General features: G+C 44.6%; 2 protein-coding genes across 2 annotated transcripts in view; one reads left to right on the top strand and one right to left on the bottom strand.

Moving 5' to 3' along the window:
* Nucleotides 1-235: 235 nt before the first annotated feature.
* On the top strand, nucleotides 236-4,852 carry LOC142579182 (L-aminoadipate-semialdehyde dehydrogenase-phosphopantetheinyl transferase). Its single transcript, XM_075689148.1, has 5 exons — nucleotides 236-631; nucleotides 1,494-1,716; nucleotides 1,799-1,920; nucleotides 1,990-2,196; nucleotides 4,083-4,852. The coding sequence occupies exons 1-5, from the start codon at nucleotides 482-484 to the stop codon at nucleotides 4,224-4,226; spliced, it is 846 nt and encodes a 281-aa protein (XP_075545263.1). The 5' UTR covers nucleotides 236-481; the 3' UTR covers nucleotides 4,227-4,852.
* Nucleotides 4,247-14,940, bottom strand: part of LOC142579181 (uncharacterized) — a 39,951-nt gene continuing 29,257 nt past the window's right edge. Inside the window, exons 11-14 of the mRNA XM_075689147.1 lie at nucleotides 10,738-10,927; nucleotides 9,356-9,417; nucleotides 9,152-9,277; nucleotides 4,247-5,669 (exon numbers count right to left, since the gene is read on the bottom strand). Of these exons, the coding sequence (XP_075545262.1) occupies nucleotides 5,484-5,669; nucleotides 9,152-9,277; nucleotides 9,356-9,417; nucleotides 10,738-10,927 (564 nt within the window). The 3' untranslated portion in view covers nucleotides 4,247-5,483. The remainder of the gene's footprint in view (nucleotides 5,670-9,151; nucleotides 9,278-9,355; nucleotides 9,418-10,737; nucleotides 10,928-14,940) is intronic.

Raw genomic sequence — 14,940 nt, 5'->3', positions numbered from 1 at the left:
ACACTTCCTTCTAAGCAAATGCGGCAAATGTTCTTCGCGTGCGAAAGCTCATACCGAAACCAGAAGCAGAAAACAATTGTAACACGTTATATGCTATGACTAATATGCACTGTCACAATAATAGTATTTTTGTCACTTTAAAGTATGTTAAGTAGAAACATTACTTAATTTTTCAACCAGCTAACAACATAGAGTTTCTAAATAAATATAAAACTCTATGGCTAACGACTATCATCACCAACGTAGAAAATTAAAAATGGACGCGCCCAGTTTCTCAGTACGTGAAACCTGTGGTGAAGCCATGTGAAGCTGTGAAAATAGAGTGATTTAAAATCCTAATTTCGCAATAACTTGTGCCTCGCTTACGAGCCGTAGTGCAGCCTTTGTATGCAATACTGTTGTTCTCGAGTTGGGCAACGTACTGTTGGGGAGCTGCTTAACTGAAGGGCCAATCATCGGCAGTGCCCGCAGCGACTGCAGTATGCCTCGGAACTCCGTAAGGTGGGCGTTTAACGTTCGTGCATGGCAACCGACTCGAGAACAGTGGCTGCACGCCTTGCGGTGTGTTCAACCCGAAGAAAAAGAGCGCATCCAAAAGTTTGTGTTCACTAAGGATGCCAAAGCATCAATGGTTAGTGAAGCATCGTGACGTGTTGTTTGGCTGCTAAACTGACGTGTTATGTTAACTGCCTTTACGAATGTTTGTTAATGCACACCTCTCCCTTTTGTTCTTCATTGCACCTCAAATGTTTCCAATAAAGATGCTGGCAGAACCCATCTAACGGTAAATGTTGACGTTAACGCGATTAGCGTAGCAATGTAGCGATTGCCACCACGCACACGCGAAGTGGCAATTTCACTGCCAACCACGATGCCAAATCATACCACGACACAGTATGTCTTGTGATCGCTGCACCCTAGTTAAAACTCAGTAGTATATACCTGTATCATGGCTACACATCCCTTGTGTCACGTTGGCACACCCTCTCAGGGGGACTGGCCAAGAATGGGCACATACCGGTGTCACATAGGTAGCGCCGAATTCGTCTATTTGGGCACATACCCAATGACCCAAGTTGTCTACTAGGCCAGACAGTAGCCAGCAGCAAATTACACCTAGTGGCCCAAGCTGTAGTAGACAACTTGGCTCACTGGGTATGTAAAAGAGGCTTGATACAGACAGACACATAGACATTCCCCCCCAAGAATTCCAATTGTATTAATATGACAGCCAGCTTGGTAGGTTATCATTGCTGCCCACACTAAGGTGCACCAATGCCTCGCACTGCCGGTAAGCTAACTGCACCTTTTTTCTCTCTGCTCACGTTTGCATGATTGTTTTCTCAAATGTCTGTGGCACGTGGACATAAGAGCATAAGAGGCACATAAGAGCATGGCACATAATAGTGGCTATGAGCAGGGTGCTTAAGAGAAACAGACATTACCCATTTTAAAAAGTTATGGTTGCTGTGTTTTCTTTTTGTCTTTAATAGATCGGCAGACTTCTGCTCAGAAAATGCATCAGTGAACTTCGTGGCGTGCCCTACCACGACATCCACTTCGGTCGAAATGAGCATAACAGGCCCATCTTAAAACATCCGGAACTTACAGTTCACTCTTTTGACTTCAATGTCTCACATCAAGGGGATTTTGCAGTGTTGGCAGCCGACGACTACCCCAATGTCGGAGTTGACGTCATGAAAACAGAGTATTCTGGTGAACAGCACTGAATGTGTTTGCATAAACATTTTGCTTCCATTGATGAAAGCATTTGATGACCAAACACTTTTTAGTGCAGGCGGCAAGACGATACACGAGTTCTTCGCAGTCATGGAGAGGCAGTTCACTCCAAAAGAATGGAGCTTCATTGAGCAGCCAGGCACCGAAAGTGACTTGCTTAGACGTTTTTATCGACTTTGGGCAAGTAGATTTTTTTTGTTCCAACTACGAAACACACTTGGCAGAATGTCCTTGAGCTTTTTTTTACAGTGCTTGAAGGAGAGCTTTGTCAAGGCTACAGGCGCTGGACTGACTATTGATTTGCAGCGGTTGAATTTCAATTGCCCAACAAAAGACCTCAAGCAGGGCATAATCACAAGTGACACGAAGCTGTATTTTGACAACCAGCTGCTTAACGACTGGATATTTCAAGAGACAATGCTTGATCATGACCACTGCGTCTGTACAGCCCTCAACGTAAGTTCTGCCCTGCACCCCACTGTATTTTGTCTTGGTATCTCAGGAATTGCAAGTGATATAGTAAAACCATACATAAAAATGAACTGTCCTCCTGTTCATACATAGCTGGCAGCTACGAAGGCTAGGGAGCTGTCTCACTGCTCGCGTTACTGACCGAAAAGTAATACGTCACACATTGAAATGTACATTGGGGGGAGGTATTCCGTGAGTGTCCGCCTAATGAACATGTTCATGTTGTCTGCTGCTGAAGTTGTGATTGGCTGTGGGCACCTGCCCAGCCAATCAGCACTTCTGCAGCCTACGAAATGGACATATTTCTGAGATTGAAGCCATTACAGATCGGAACGTATTTACCACCGAATGAGCAGAGTGACGCGGTTCTCAGACTAGTGGCCACTGCTCGCGCTCTTGACCACAATATTGTACATTGCATGCTGGAAGCACAAAGATGCAAATACATATGACATAACGCTACAAGTTGCAATATATGCGGTAGTTATTCCATAGAAAAATCCAGAGTATATGCATGATATAGATCAGCTTATTGCCATATATAGAATTCTGCGTGTACTGCATTTCCTCAGCTTAACACTCACCTTCTTGCATGCTTTCTAGCAAGGCACAATGTTGTGGTGCTTGCATGTCATGCAACTTAGTTCTGCATGAGTGCATAAAGATGGCTGCTGTCTTTTGTGCAGACTGTAGTGCACTAATTATAACAAGAACAAAGTAAAATGTCAACCTGTAGTCTAACCAGTACACGAGAGAATTATTCTGTCAGCCAGCTTTGGAGATTGACTTAATACAAAGAATTGAGGACAAAATTACGCATTATGCAGAAGGCTAATCTAGTGCTCAGCAGCCTGTAAAAAATAAAATAGTTTGCACTTATACTACTGTGGAAGTACATAGTGAAAGATTATATTTATCTACATGCACTAGCTGTGCCCAACCCAGGCAGCAAGAAAACGCTACAAGAATAGGCCAAGGGTGCACTTGGTAGGCACTCAGAACTCATGAACAGCAGCTTACCTTGGATAGCAAAATATTGCGTACAGTGCACTCTCAACTCTTCTTAAGGTGTAGAAAACTCATAAACTTACCAAAACTTTTGCTTGGCAGGAGTGTACTGTATAATATATGGGAAATTATACAATGGTCCCCCAGCTGTGTGGCTTAAGGTTCAGTTTGCTTTAATACTATATTTTAACAGTACACACCTATGTGGCTGATTGCTAAAAGCTGACAAAACATCCTGGAAGGAAGCCATGAATTGTGCAAGGAGCCATGAAAAAAGAAAAATGGGCACATTGCCGACAGAAAATACAGTAATAGTACATTATGAAGCAAGAGCAGTTGATATTCTAATTCAGAATAAGAGAAGTCCAGTTGGGCAGGACATGCATTAAACGAAGTAACTGGTGGCACATTTGTGTTCACAGACTGGACCAATAGTTGTATGTCATCTGTGGACCATGTGATCAAGCAATACCTATTCCTATTGTGCTTGTCTCGTCCTAGCGGAGAAATTCATAACGTTGCTGTAACTTAAAAGGCAATTTTGGATCGCAAGAAAAATATGTCAGGAACTTTGCGTTTGGTTTGAGAGCAAGACCGATTCACCTGTACCGTCCGATATCTTTTTGTTATGTGAATGCTCACACTTTAGTCGTTGCACAATCTATGAATGGTCTGCCATGTAAACCTAGCTTTGAAGTAACAGAATTGATGTTTAGAGATAGGAGCAGCAATCTGGGACAGCAGAATAAGATGGACTGGTGAGGTTATGAAGTTTGTTGGCATAGGGCATGGCTGGTGGTGGTAGGTTTGTTGACAGAGGCCTTTGTGTTGCAGTGATAATAATGACACGATCGTGCTTACAGTTTGGAAACGACACCACTTCACCAGATTGCAAGCACTTCACCGTACTGTCCTTCGATGAACTTACCAGTGGAAGTCATCCTTTGGGTTCTTCAAACGACTTTGACTGGACCCAATTCATAGAAAAGTCAGAATTTCCAAGCTGAACCAAAAGAATACTACGCTATTAAATATTCTGCGCACAGTTTATTCTTCATGTAAATAAAAGCATTTTCAGAAATTTACAGTCACCTTGACGCGTCAGACAGCCGCAGTGCTAGTCGAGTAGGCGTCATTTAGTAAAAAAAGATGTGTAAAAACCTTCCTGTCCAGTTTGCACGTTTTGTTCACCAGGTACTTAGAAATGTGCAAACATTCTCCGACAAAAACACAATATCATCACTCGGAATGTCATCGCATGCCGAAAGCTGCACAGCAGTGCACCCAAATATTTTTGATCAGCAAGGATTTCCAGTAGATTTTCTGTGCGCTCTTCACATCAGAAATACAAAGCAGATTTCAATATGATGACAGTGCTTGAATGTTTCATTTCTTTTTCTGCAGCGCATTCAAGCGTGACGCTATACAAACTAAATGCCTGGCACACAAAACATGATCGCATGCAAAACCAGCAAATGCTCTACCATATTCAATGGACAAGCAAATCACTTGTAAAGAATAAAACCTCTGGCCATGGGAGGCAGAAGCCAAAAGATAACGCTACAGCATCATTAGTTCTCTCTTGTTCTTTAAGGTGTCCCACTGACTAGGCTAGCACATCTCTCTCTATGGGCATTTGCAGCGAAAAATTTAAAACATAAGCAACTCCACAGAGAGGAAGAGTACCCGCAGAAAGCATCAAGTACATTGATACAGGTGGCCAGCGATGAACGTGCCATCCTACTTTACGTGAGAGGTGTGACCTTGCAGTCCTTTGAACACAACAATTATTTCCTTGGCAACTTGCATATGTTGTACACAGTACCCTAACAGTTTCATAAACACATGGTAGCACGTATTTACACAACCTAGGCATGGCAAGCACGGCCACTATGGTAACGTAACTACATGTGCGGTACGCCATGATGGACGCACACATTCGTGGCGATGCCTACCAACTGATGCATACACACAGATGCCAACCACGCAAAGGTGTGATCTGTCCGACCTGCGTTGCTACGGTCTATAGTTCACGCGCGCACAAATTTTCCAGTACGAGTACCCTCGCACAGCCCTGTGATGATGATACTTGTACAAGGGCTCTGTGGTAGTCACAGGAGGGACGAGTTTCCAATGTGCATAACATTTTCGGAAGAAACGTCAGAGTGTCCCAGTCTTGTGACCCACAGGCGAGGCAATTTAGCCGCCTTATAGGCGTTTTTCTTTTTTCTCCTGGAGAGAACATGGTTGCTATCCAACACCATTTAAGACAGGCTTTCCACGAAGGCGGCGGGAAAGATGCCCTCGCTAGAAGTCGATCCCAGCAGCCTCCCTTGCCACCAGTCGTCGTTCACCTTGCAGGTCACCTGGACTTTGTCTCCGGGGCGCAAGGTGAGTTCATCCGCGTGCTGGGCTTCAAATGCAAATGCAGCTCGGTAGATGTCCACACCCTGTTTATAGAAAACACAGGACATGCTGCTTCATAACACAGTCATCGGGCAGAAGCAATAAGAAATAGGTGGAATACTGAATAATTTGATGAGCACACTGAGCAACAGCAGTAAGTTGAGAAAGTTCCACTCTTGGACGGATTTTGTTGTTGATGGTGACATGCAGTCGGGAGATGGCATTTCTTGTACACTAGTGACTTGCTAGTGCACGCTTCTTGGGTATGGATTGTGTATATTTTGTAAAACGTGGAACTTGGCAACAACATTTCTAATGTGACTAGCTTTCTTTGGCTCTTTCACAGTTTCTGTGGTAGGCGGCGGTCGATGGACGGACTTTAAAAAAATTAAATTATGGGGTTTTACATGCTAAAATCACGATCTGATTATGAAGCATGCCATAGTGGGGGAAACCGGAAATTTAGACCACCTAGGGTTCTTTAACATGCAGCTATATCTAAGTACACGGGTGTTTTCGCATTTCGCTCCCATCGAAATGCGGTTGGTAAAATGTGGCTGCTGCGGCCGGGATTCAATCCTGCGACCTCATGCTTAGCAGCCCAACACCACAACCACTAAGCAATCATGGTGAGTGATGGTTGGACTTGTGATACAAAGGTGCTGAGGGAGAGGGCGTACGCTCGCATGCAACTGAGTTGAGGAGAAGGGGAGGGCTGTCATGTGTGACTTCTAGTGCGACCGAGTTGAAAGAATGGGCAAGAGGGAGGGGATGGGGGGGGCTGTTGCTTGTTCGTTGGGGCTATTCGCTTATGTTGACAATCATCGTCGACAGTTGCTGCACATTTTCTTTAGTTATTAACACTCTGACAAAAATGAACCACAATGATGTGCACAAGCACCTCTTGGTTGATAGCGCTCCATATGCATGAATGGTTTCATATGGCCATCTGCCAGGAGAGTACTCTCGTGCTGCTATGTGCATTACTTGCTTGGAGTGTTTGCCACACGTATGCAGGTTGCAGTACAAGTTCATAATAAATTTACATTGCATTTTCCTCAGGTAAGTTACTTTAGCACTGCCACTAAATTATGAATTTTTTTCAGCTTACCTGAAGCTGCTATGTATGAGCAGGAAATTGACCACAATTTTTTAGTGCCCCTTTCACTACTGCAGTTTCACAACTCTGAAAAATTCCTTACCCTCATGCAAAAATTTTTCCTTTAATGCTCAGCCTTTCACTGAAAATTCTCCATATGAAACTAACTTGACAACAACCCATATACTGTATTTTCACGATTCTAACATGTACATGATTGTAAGGCACAGGCAAGTTACATGCATAAATTAAAAAAAAAGAATAATTTGATCCAAATTCTACCACGCAGATATAAAAAAAAACTAAGTTTGACACCACGTACCTGACAGAACACATTTTATTTTATGCACACAACCATCCCACCATCGACACAACTAGCATTACAAGTCTGTGTCGGGTTCTGGCGAATATTCCTTGTCACTCAACTGACCACAGGCAGTCCTCCTCGCTGCCATTCAGGGCATTCGAAATCCTCAACTTCTTGAATGAATGTGACACCATTGCTCACAGGATTGCCTTCCACATGCCTTAAACCCACTTCATGAGGTATGGCAGCACTGGCCTTTCATTCCCCCAGTCAGCGTCAATGCGTGTTCTCTTCAAGCAGCCAATCATTGTATGCAACATGTACCCTGTCCTTGGCAGGTTTATTACCACATATTTAACACAAGTTTAACAGATGATTGCAAGGTTGCTGTGGCAGTCCACAAGCTTCTCCTTAACATGGGTAGAGTGCACTAGAAACTTCTTTGAGTGGTGTGATCATGCCTCTCCGACACATTTTGTGTCACCTGTAGCATCACCACTACAGTCGCTAACAATTGAAGATTACACTATCGGTGAAATGAGTCACACATTGCAGTGGAGGAGGGGGGAGGCATGGTTAGGTATTCGACCAGACACATGCTCCAGACCGACCATGAGTAGAGCTACTGTTTACTAGAAGCATTCAATAGTTAGCGACGATGACAACGCCGCTGCTACAAGCCACACTTCGCGTGCCACACGTGATAAGGCACAAGGCATGTCGGTTGGTGCACTAGCCATATATTCTAGTTCACTGGGACACGGTCATTGACGTGACACCTGAATGAATAAAGAACAAGCACGGCACGCACACCCAGGTCTGCAATGGGACTCTTCCCCACACGTCTATCCAGTTGATCATCAAATTGACATCTATCCACCCTTTTGGATGCATCCGCACTAACACATCTTTTGGAAATGTGACACCTGCTGGAAATGCTTACTATTTGAAGATTAGGTAGAGCTTCAGCTTGTGCCAATCGACCAAGCAGCACAGCAGTGTCTTTTTCCCTCATCTGGTCTTTTTCTTCTCAGCAGAAAGTACTTACACTTGCTTCGTGCCTTGTGCTTCTGCCATGTAGTTTGACAGCATGTAAAAAAAAAAAAAAAAAAAAAACTGGCATCTGCATTTCTGATATGCCAGTTGTATAGCCGTGGGAATGTCAGAATTTAATTACAAGCCTCTGGAAGGAAGGCAACCAGCTTTTCTTCATACACCTCCGGTAGTTTCTGACAAATGCATGTCTTTCGGCGCAGTGAAAATCCCTTGTGCTTCATGAACTTGGCGATCCAGCTCCTGCTAGCTTTAAAACGAGAACAGGACATGTCAAAGTTGATCTCCAGCAGAAACTCCTTGACTTTTCATCATTTCTGAAGTGACTGGCAGTTGGACGAGTCATTGCTCCTTGATGAAATCTGTGAGGTAGTCTTCAAGTTCCAGAAAGTGTCGCTGCTTCGGGCTGGTAAATTTCTTGCAGGAAGCCATGCATGAAAAGATGGCAGGCCTTTGTTTCCGCCAATCGCTCACAAGTCTCCGGGACACCTAAAACACACGATGTCGCTCGGTTTCCTTCCTCCTTTTCGGCAAGTAAAATGGCTTCTCGCTTAAGGGATGCTTCATAACGGAACTTCTTTGAAGCCATTGCGACTAAATCAAATGATGAGACAGACGAGCCAGGAGTAGCAGAGGCGACAGCACAGGCGAACACATGCGGGCAAAAAAATTTACTTGCTTGGTGTTGATTGGGCTGTCCCACCTAAATGTTTAGGGAGAGTTAACATCCGTGGCGATGCTGCTAGCTATATTACAGCAGGTTTTTTCACATTCCCTGAAACCACTTTTACTTTTGCACCAGACTAACGCACACATGAATGAGAGCTATTTTTTTAGGAAAAAAGTGCATATTAGAATCGTGTAGATATGGTACACAAACTACTCCATGCTTCTTCAAGCTGTCCCTGGAACACATTATGTGCACGCATGTGCATAGCTCAGTAACGCAAAGGTAGAAAAAGTAGGCACTGCAATGTTTTGACGCCAAACAAGGAAAACACCACAAAAAAACATGAAGTTCCAGTCTGAAAAGCATTCAGGCTGCTTCACGAGGAATGGTAAAGTACCTTTGTGGAGGGACTCTTTGATATTGGTTGCACAAAGGAAGCCGGGAACTGCCCTCTTTTGTTTCCATTTTCTCCATACAGCCAGTCCTTGTTGATTCGAGAAAGCACGACCACCGTGTCTCCTTCCTGCAAACCAGATTGTGTCACTTCGCAGTTTCTTTGGACGACAAACACACGTGAAAGCGATGTGAAAGCAATACGTACCGAGAATCCCAAATCGCCATCTTGTTCTGCATTAAAGCTGTACAGTGCAATTGCTGGGCACCCTAAAAAAAATAAAGGAACGTCATACACACAGTTCCCGCTTATGTACACAGTTAAATTGAAGTCTGGGTGGTTAACATGCCCAAACCACAATGTGATTATGAGGCTACATCACAGAGGACAATTCCAGACTAATTTTGACCACCTGGGGTTCCTTAATGTGCACCTAAATCTAAGTACATAAGCATTTCTTGCATTTCACCTTGACTGAAATGCGGTCACCACGGCTGGGATTCAACCTGTGATCTCCCACTCAGCAACGTGAAACCGTTAACTACTAAGCTACCACTGCGGGTCTACGCATACAGCTTCAGATCTCAACGAAGCAAAGGATGCCTTAAAAAAGCATCCCAATACTTTTTGAACATGGTAAGAAAATTATGCATAGACAATGCTGACATGCAAGCCACACACATGCCTGCCAAACTGTGAGTGTTTAATTTGGTAAAAATCCTGCGGATAGAACACCATGGGTAGTGAGGCACGTAGCACACATTTTAAGAAGTTATTCCTGAGCTCACACCTTTCATGGAATACATATACACTTTATTAATGATTATTATTTAATGATGTACCTTCGGCACAAATATTTCATACAACTTCACACAATATTTGCAAAATCGTAGGAAAGCCCAAATTCACAAACATTACGCAAAATTTGGAAGAGTTGGCAGGTATGCAAATATTATTCTGCAGCGGGGAACCTACAATTTTGCATTACACTGATTACAACACATTTTCTCTCTCCTGCAACATTAGAAAACACCCCATTTATTTTACGCTTTGAGATATGTTAGTGATGACATTTCGTGAAGCACAACGACCTATATATGCCAGCCATTAGGCATGGACATGCACACCAGGCTGTAGATTTTCAAGTCCTCTTACAGACAAAAATATCGTACTCCTGTTCAAAGCAAGCGCACTTAATCTGCACCACCACCACCATCTGTCGACCCGGCCTACACAGAGGCTGTGGGTTTGCGATGGGGCAGCTGACAGCAAAGTTGTGATGAGTGAACTATGGCGGCAAGCATGTGATTAGAAAACGCCGAGTGCTATCACGGCCATTTTCTTCAGCCAGTTCTAGCGGTCCCTGCAAAAGATGGCTGCCACCTACAAGCGCTGCCCATTCTAGTCTATAGGCAACTGTGACTCGGTACCCCAGACAATCCCAGCTCCAAATTGTTGGATGAGCATTGGCACAAGAGAACGCAGAAGGTCTGGAACAATTCCGGAGAGAGGTGTCTTGCATAAGATGTTTGTTCACTGACATTTCACATAAACAGTGTCAGCCTGTATAAGTGAGAAACACTACTTGCCTGATGGCTGGGTTTCGGGCTCCAGGAATGCAAGAGGAAAACGGCCCCTTCTTCCATGGGCTTCTCCAAGGGCCCAGTCGCCGTCCAAGACACCGAGGAGGCGTACAACATCCCCTTGCCGAATGTTCAGCTCCTGACTGGACTCTGCCTCGAAGTCGTACAGAGCTCGGCGGTATGCCACTGAAACACCCTGTGGAAAGAACACCAGAGAGGGGAAAAAGCACCCAAGCAGGTTTAGCGAACAAGTGCGTAGTCAACACTAAAACTAAATACGCCATTTTTAGGGGTGTTTGATTAACGAAATTTCGTAATCGAATGCAAATATTAGACAGAAACGCCCTTCGAATATCAGGTTGAATACCAAACAGATTCTCTTTTTCAAGTGAAGTGAAATACACATTTAGCGTATTGTGGAGTCCATGTTGTAAAAAAAATTGATACACATGATGCTGTTCGAAACCGCCGCTTCCTTGCAGTAGAATCACTTGTACAGTCAAAACTCACTTATTCAACAATTGCTAATTCATAAAATTGGATCAGTTGGACTCGCCCTCTGGTCCTGGCAGGTGTAGGCATTATTTAATGGCAGTAAACTCTTGTTAATATGAATGTATTCTGCGGTGCACCAGTTAACTTCAATGACCCTTGGAACGCGCAGAGCGCCAGAAATACAGTAAACTTCCGTTGAGTCGACTCCAGTCACGGAGAAAGAAATAGTTGAGGAGAGGAACTTGCTAGGTTGCGACAGCACGTGCGGTCAGGAGAGGAGGAAATGATCGCAGCACGCCCGACATGTCATCTGTAGTGCTACAGTGAAAACTGCATTTATATGTTCTTCTATAGACATGACACACAAAAATCGTGATATCGTCTGATATATTGCCTCTTCAGTGAGCGCGCCACACGTATTTTGCCTTATCAGCGAGCAGACTCACGACAGAGGGCATGTCAGCAACGTGCCCGATGCCGTGACTTTATTGGGAAGCCCGAGTGAGTGCTGTTTCACCTCCTCATCAAGTCTTGCTTAGCGACTGTTTAATTCTATCCCGACCGAAGGTCCTAGCCAGTGTCCATGCATTTCTATGGGCCGAAACTTCCGTTATGTTGATTTCAAAATTGGTCTTTGCCAAATTGTTCTAACTCCATTGGTCAGCTTCGCCGCAATACAGCTGGTGAAGCGTACACAATTTATTGAGGTGAACCATGCCAAGAATGAAAAATTCAGTGCCCTTCCACTCTGTGAAGAAAGATTACCAGCGAAGCTGTGAGTGTGGGCCCCTTAATGGCGAACTGCACCTCCGCCGCAGGTTGGCCCGGCATTACACTATTTTCGGGATGGGCCTATGTATGGGGAGTGCTTAATGCCTGCTTCGCCTCTGCCGCAGGTCGACCCAGCATTGCACTATCTTTGGGATTGGCACATATATGAAAAATTGTTGATCTATGTCCACGGAGACGAGATCTGCCAGAACCTAGCCATAAAGAGCTTTGCTTTAAAAGAGCCAGTCACGGGACATAGTACGAGTTTCTTAATTATACAGCTGCACACATGCTGTCTCCGGTCACAGTATGAGTGCCTAGATGCCTAATAAGCATACTGGCGCCCACTCAGAGCTGTTTCTGACATTGTTGTGGTGCTTCGAGCTCTTGTTTTGCCTGCCATGCATTTCATATGAGACTGTCTGCAGGACATAGTACACGCTCCTTAAGTATACATGAGCACGCACTGTGCGCCAGGAAGCAAAGGAAAACCATCTGTGTTTTGGGAAAGTTAGCGAAGAAGAAGATGGCAAAATAAAAAAAAGACAGTTGAGGGGATGTTTAAGGGGGGAGGTGGGGATCAGATGTAACTTTTTTTTTTCTTTGACCTAGAGCAACGAAATTTGGCAGCCACACTCGAATGTGTCTCAAATAAAGAAATGTGCAGTTTCATTATGATACCTTGACTAGTTTTCAAGTTATAAAAAGTTACACGTGTTCTGCTTGTGGAAAACCTGGCACTTTAACGAAACATGCCAGGGAGCTGCCTGTAGTTTTAATCTTTTGCTCAAAAGAGCAGTACAGGGTATAACAGTTCAAAAACTTTTTAACCGCTTTGTTTTTTTACACAGAACATCATGTTCACCTTCACTAATTGTACCAGAACTTGTTGTTCACAAATTAGCATGCAGAAGGAAAACTAAGCCCTCAGTAAGATGTTGAAGACTGTCATACCCTCAAGCACACTTCAGGGCATACATAAAAACAAACAGGATCAAAATTGGTCCAGGCAATCCCATGCTACCTTTTCCACAGACAATGCAGAATTCCCCAAACACACTTTTGAGAGAACGTCTCTCAAAGTTTTTGAAGTTCACATCTCTCAAAATGCACCAGGATTGTAGCTTTTGCTATCTTTGCTTACAGGTGGTCCTTTGGGTCTCTGCCCTTTGATATCGTGCACACGAGACGATTTTCTGGCTCACTGATGGCCGATGCTCGATGTGCTTATTCGCGCAGGTCGAGGTGCTGACGCGCAAAGTACCTAGCTGCGCAGTCCGAGGTGCCGATGCGCGAAATGCCTAGACGTGGGCTCGAGGAGTCGACACTTGATGTGCTTAGTCGCGCAGTCCGAGGTGCTGAAGCATGAAGTACCTAGCCACGCAATCCGAGGTGCCGATGTGCGAAATGCCTAGTCACGGGCTCAAGGAGTCGACATTCGATGCGTTTAGTCGCGCAGTCCGAGGTGCTGACGCATGAAATTACTAGCCGCAGGCTCGAGGAGTCGACACTTGATGTGCTTAGCCGCGCAGTCTGAGGTGACGACGCACAAAATGCCTAGACGCGAGCTCGAGGAGTCAACGCTCTATGTAATTAGTCACGCAGTCAGAGGTGCCGATGCACAAAATGCTTAGGCAAGGGTCCCAGATGTCCGCACGCGATGTGCTTAGTCACGAATTCTGAAACAGCGATTTCTGAAAGGCTCAGCCACGTGTCCGAGTATTCTGCATGCAAATTGTGGTCACGATCTCTGCGTCGCCGATGCTTGGTATGCTTAGCCGCAGGTCTGAGATGTCCACAAACGTAGGGATCAGCCACGCTACTGCAATGTACGCATAGCACCCGTTTTGGTGCGTCAAGATTATGGCGAGTGGAGACTTCCAGACTCGCGAGCTGCAAAGAGCCGAGCAGATGACGCAAGCACCGGACCAATGGCAAACCGCGCTGGAATCACGTGGTGGGCGCGGCCAATCGCAGGCTCCGGCATGACCTTCAACCATTTGCTTTTTGTGTGCTTGTTTCTGTATGGAGGAGGTAGCTGAAGTGGCAAATGTGAAGACGGAGAAATGCGCTTTCTGATGAGACCAACATGGCAGCGCTCGGTTGCATCGTTCCGGAGATATTGTGGCTTGAAAAAGGCTGTTCTTTCTTGACTTCCACGAAATTTTTCACCACCTTGGCTGATAAAACAAATTTTTTAGAGCACTTCTACGTGGTTTACAGTGTCGATATTTCAAAATCAGACAGAAAAGAAGTTACAAAAACTGAAAATGTAACTTTAAAGAAAAATCGATATTTTGGCCATTTTTCGAAATGCGAAAGCCATGTCCCCCTTAAAGCCAACAAAAGGGCAGAGGTCTACCTTAAATTCTGAAGGTCTGCCAGTAAACTTATTAGTTGTCTTGATGCTTATATTGTGATGAGAGATGGCAAATTGTGTGTAAATTAAGGAACCCACGCTATGTCCCGTAACAGTGGCACCTTTCCCCACTCAGTATGGTTCACCGCATCACACAGCTGGTGGGACTCAAGTGCCCAGAGTCTGCTTTGTCGTTTTCCAATTGTGGAGTATTTTAAACATGAAACCAAAATGAAATCAAGCTAGCCGGCGATTCCAGAGTACGACGCCACCAAAATGAAACGCGACAATCACTTTGCAACGCCTGCAGCACGGAACAGGTGATACAGTAAAAACTCATTAATTCAGATTTCACGGGACCGAAAAAAATATCCGAATTAACCGTACATCTAATTATCTAGGGTATCAAGAAAAGAAACAAATGCTTACTATGTCAACATGCTTTTATTTACTGAATGAATGAGCCAATTTTGTTTTTATTTTGCACAAAAGCAGTGCAGAAGCTGCAGTTCCCGTCATCTCGTGGCTGATTAGCGCTCGCAGCGGCGAAAACCTCATGACTTCCTCCACAGTGCTGCTTCAGC

The sequence above is a fragment of the Dermacentor variabilis genome, chromosome 4 (assembly GCF_050947875.1).
Source record: "Dermacentor variabilis isolate Ectoservices chromosome 4, ASM5094787v1, whole genome shotgun sequence".
Taxonomy (NCBI): domain Eukaryota; kingdom Metazoa; phylum Arthropoda; class Arachnida; order Ixodida; family Ixodidae; genus Dermacentor; species Dermacentor variabilis.
The sequence above is the reverse complement of the archived record's forward strand: the minus strand, read 5'-3'. Positions and strand labels throughout refer to the sequence as shown.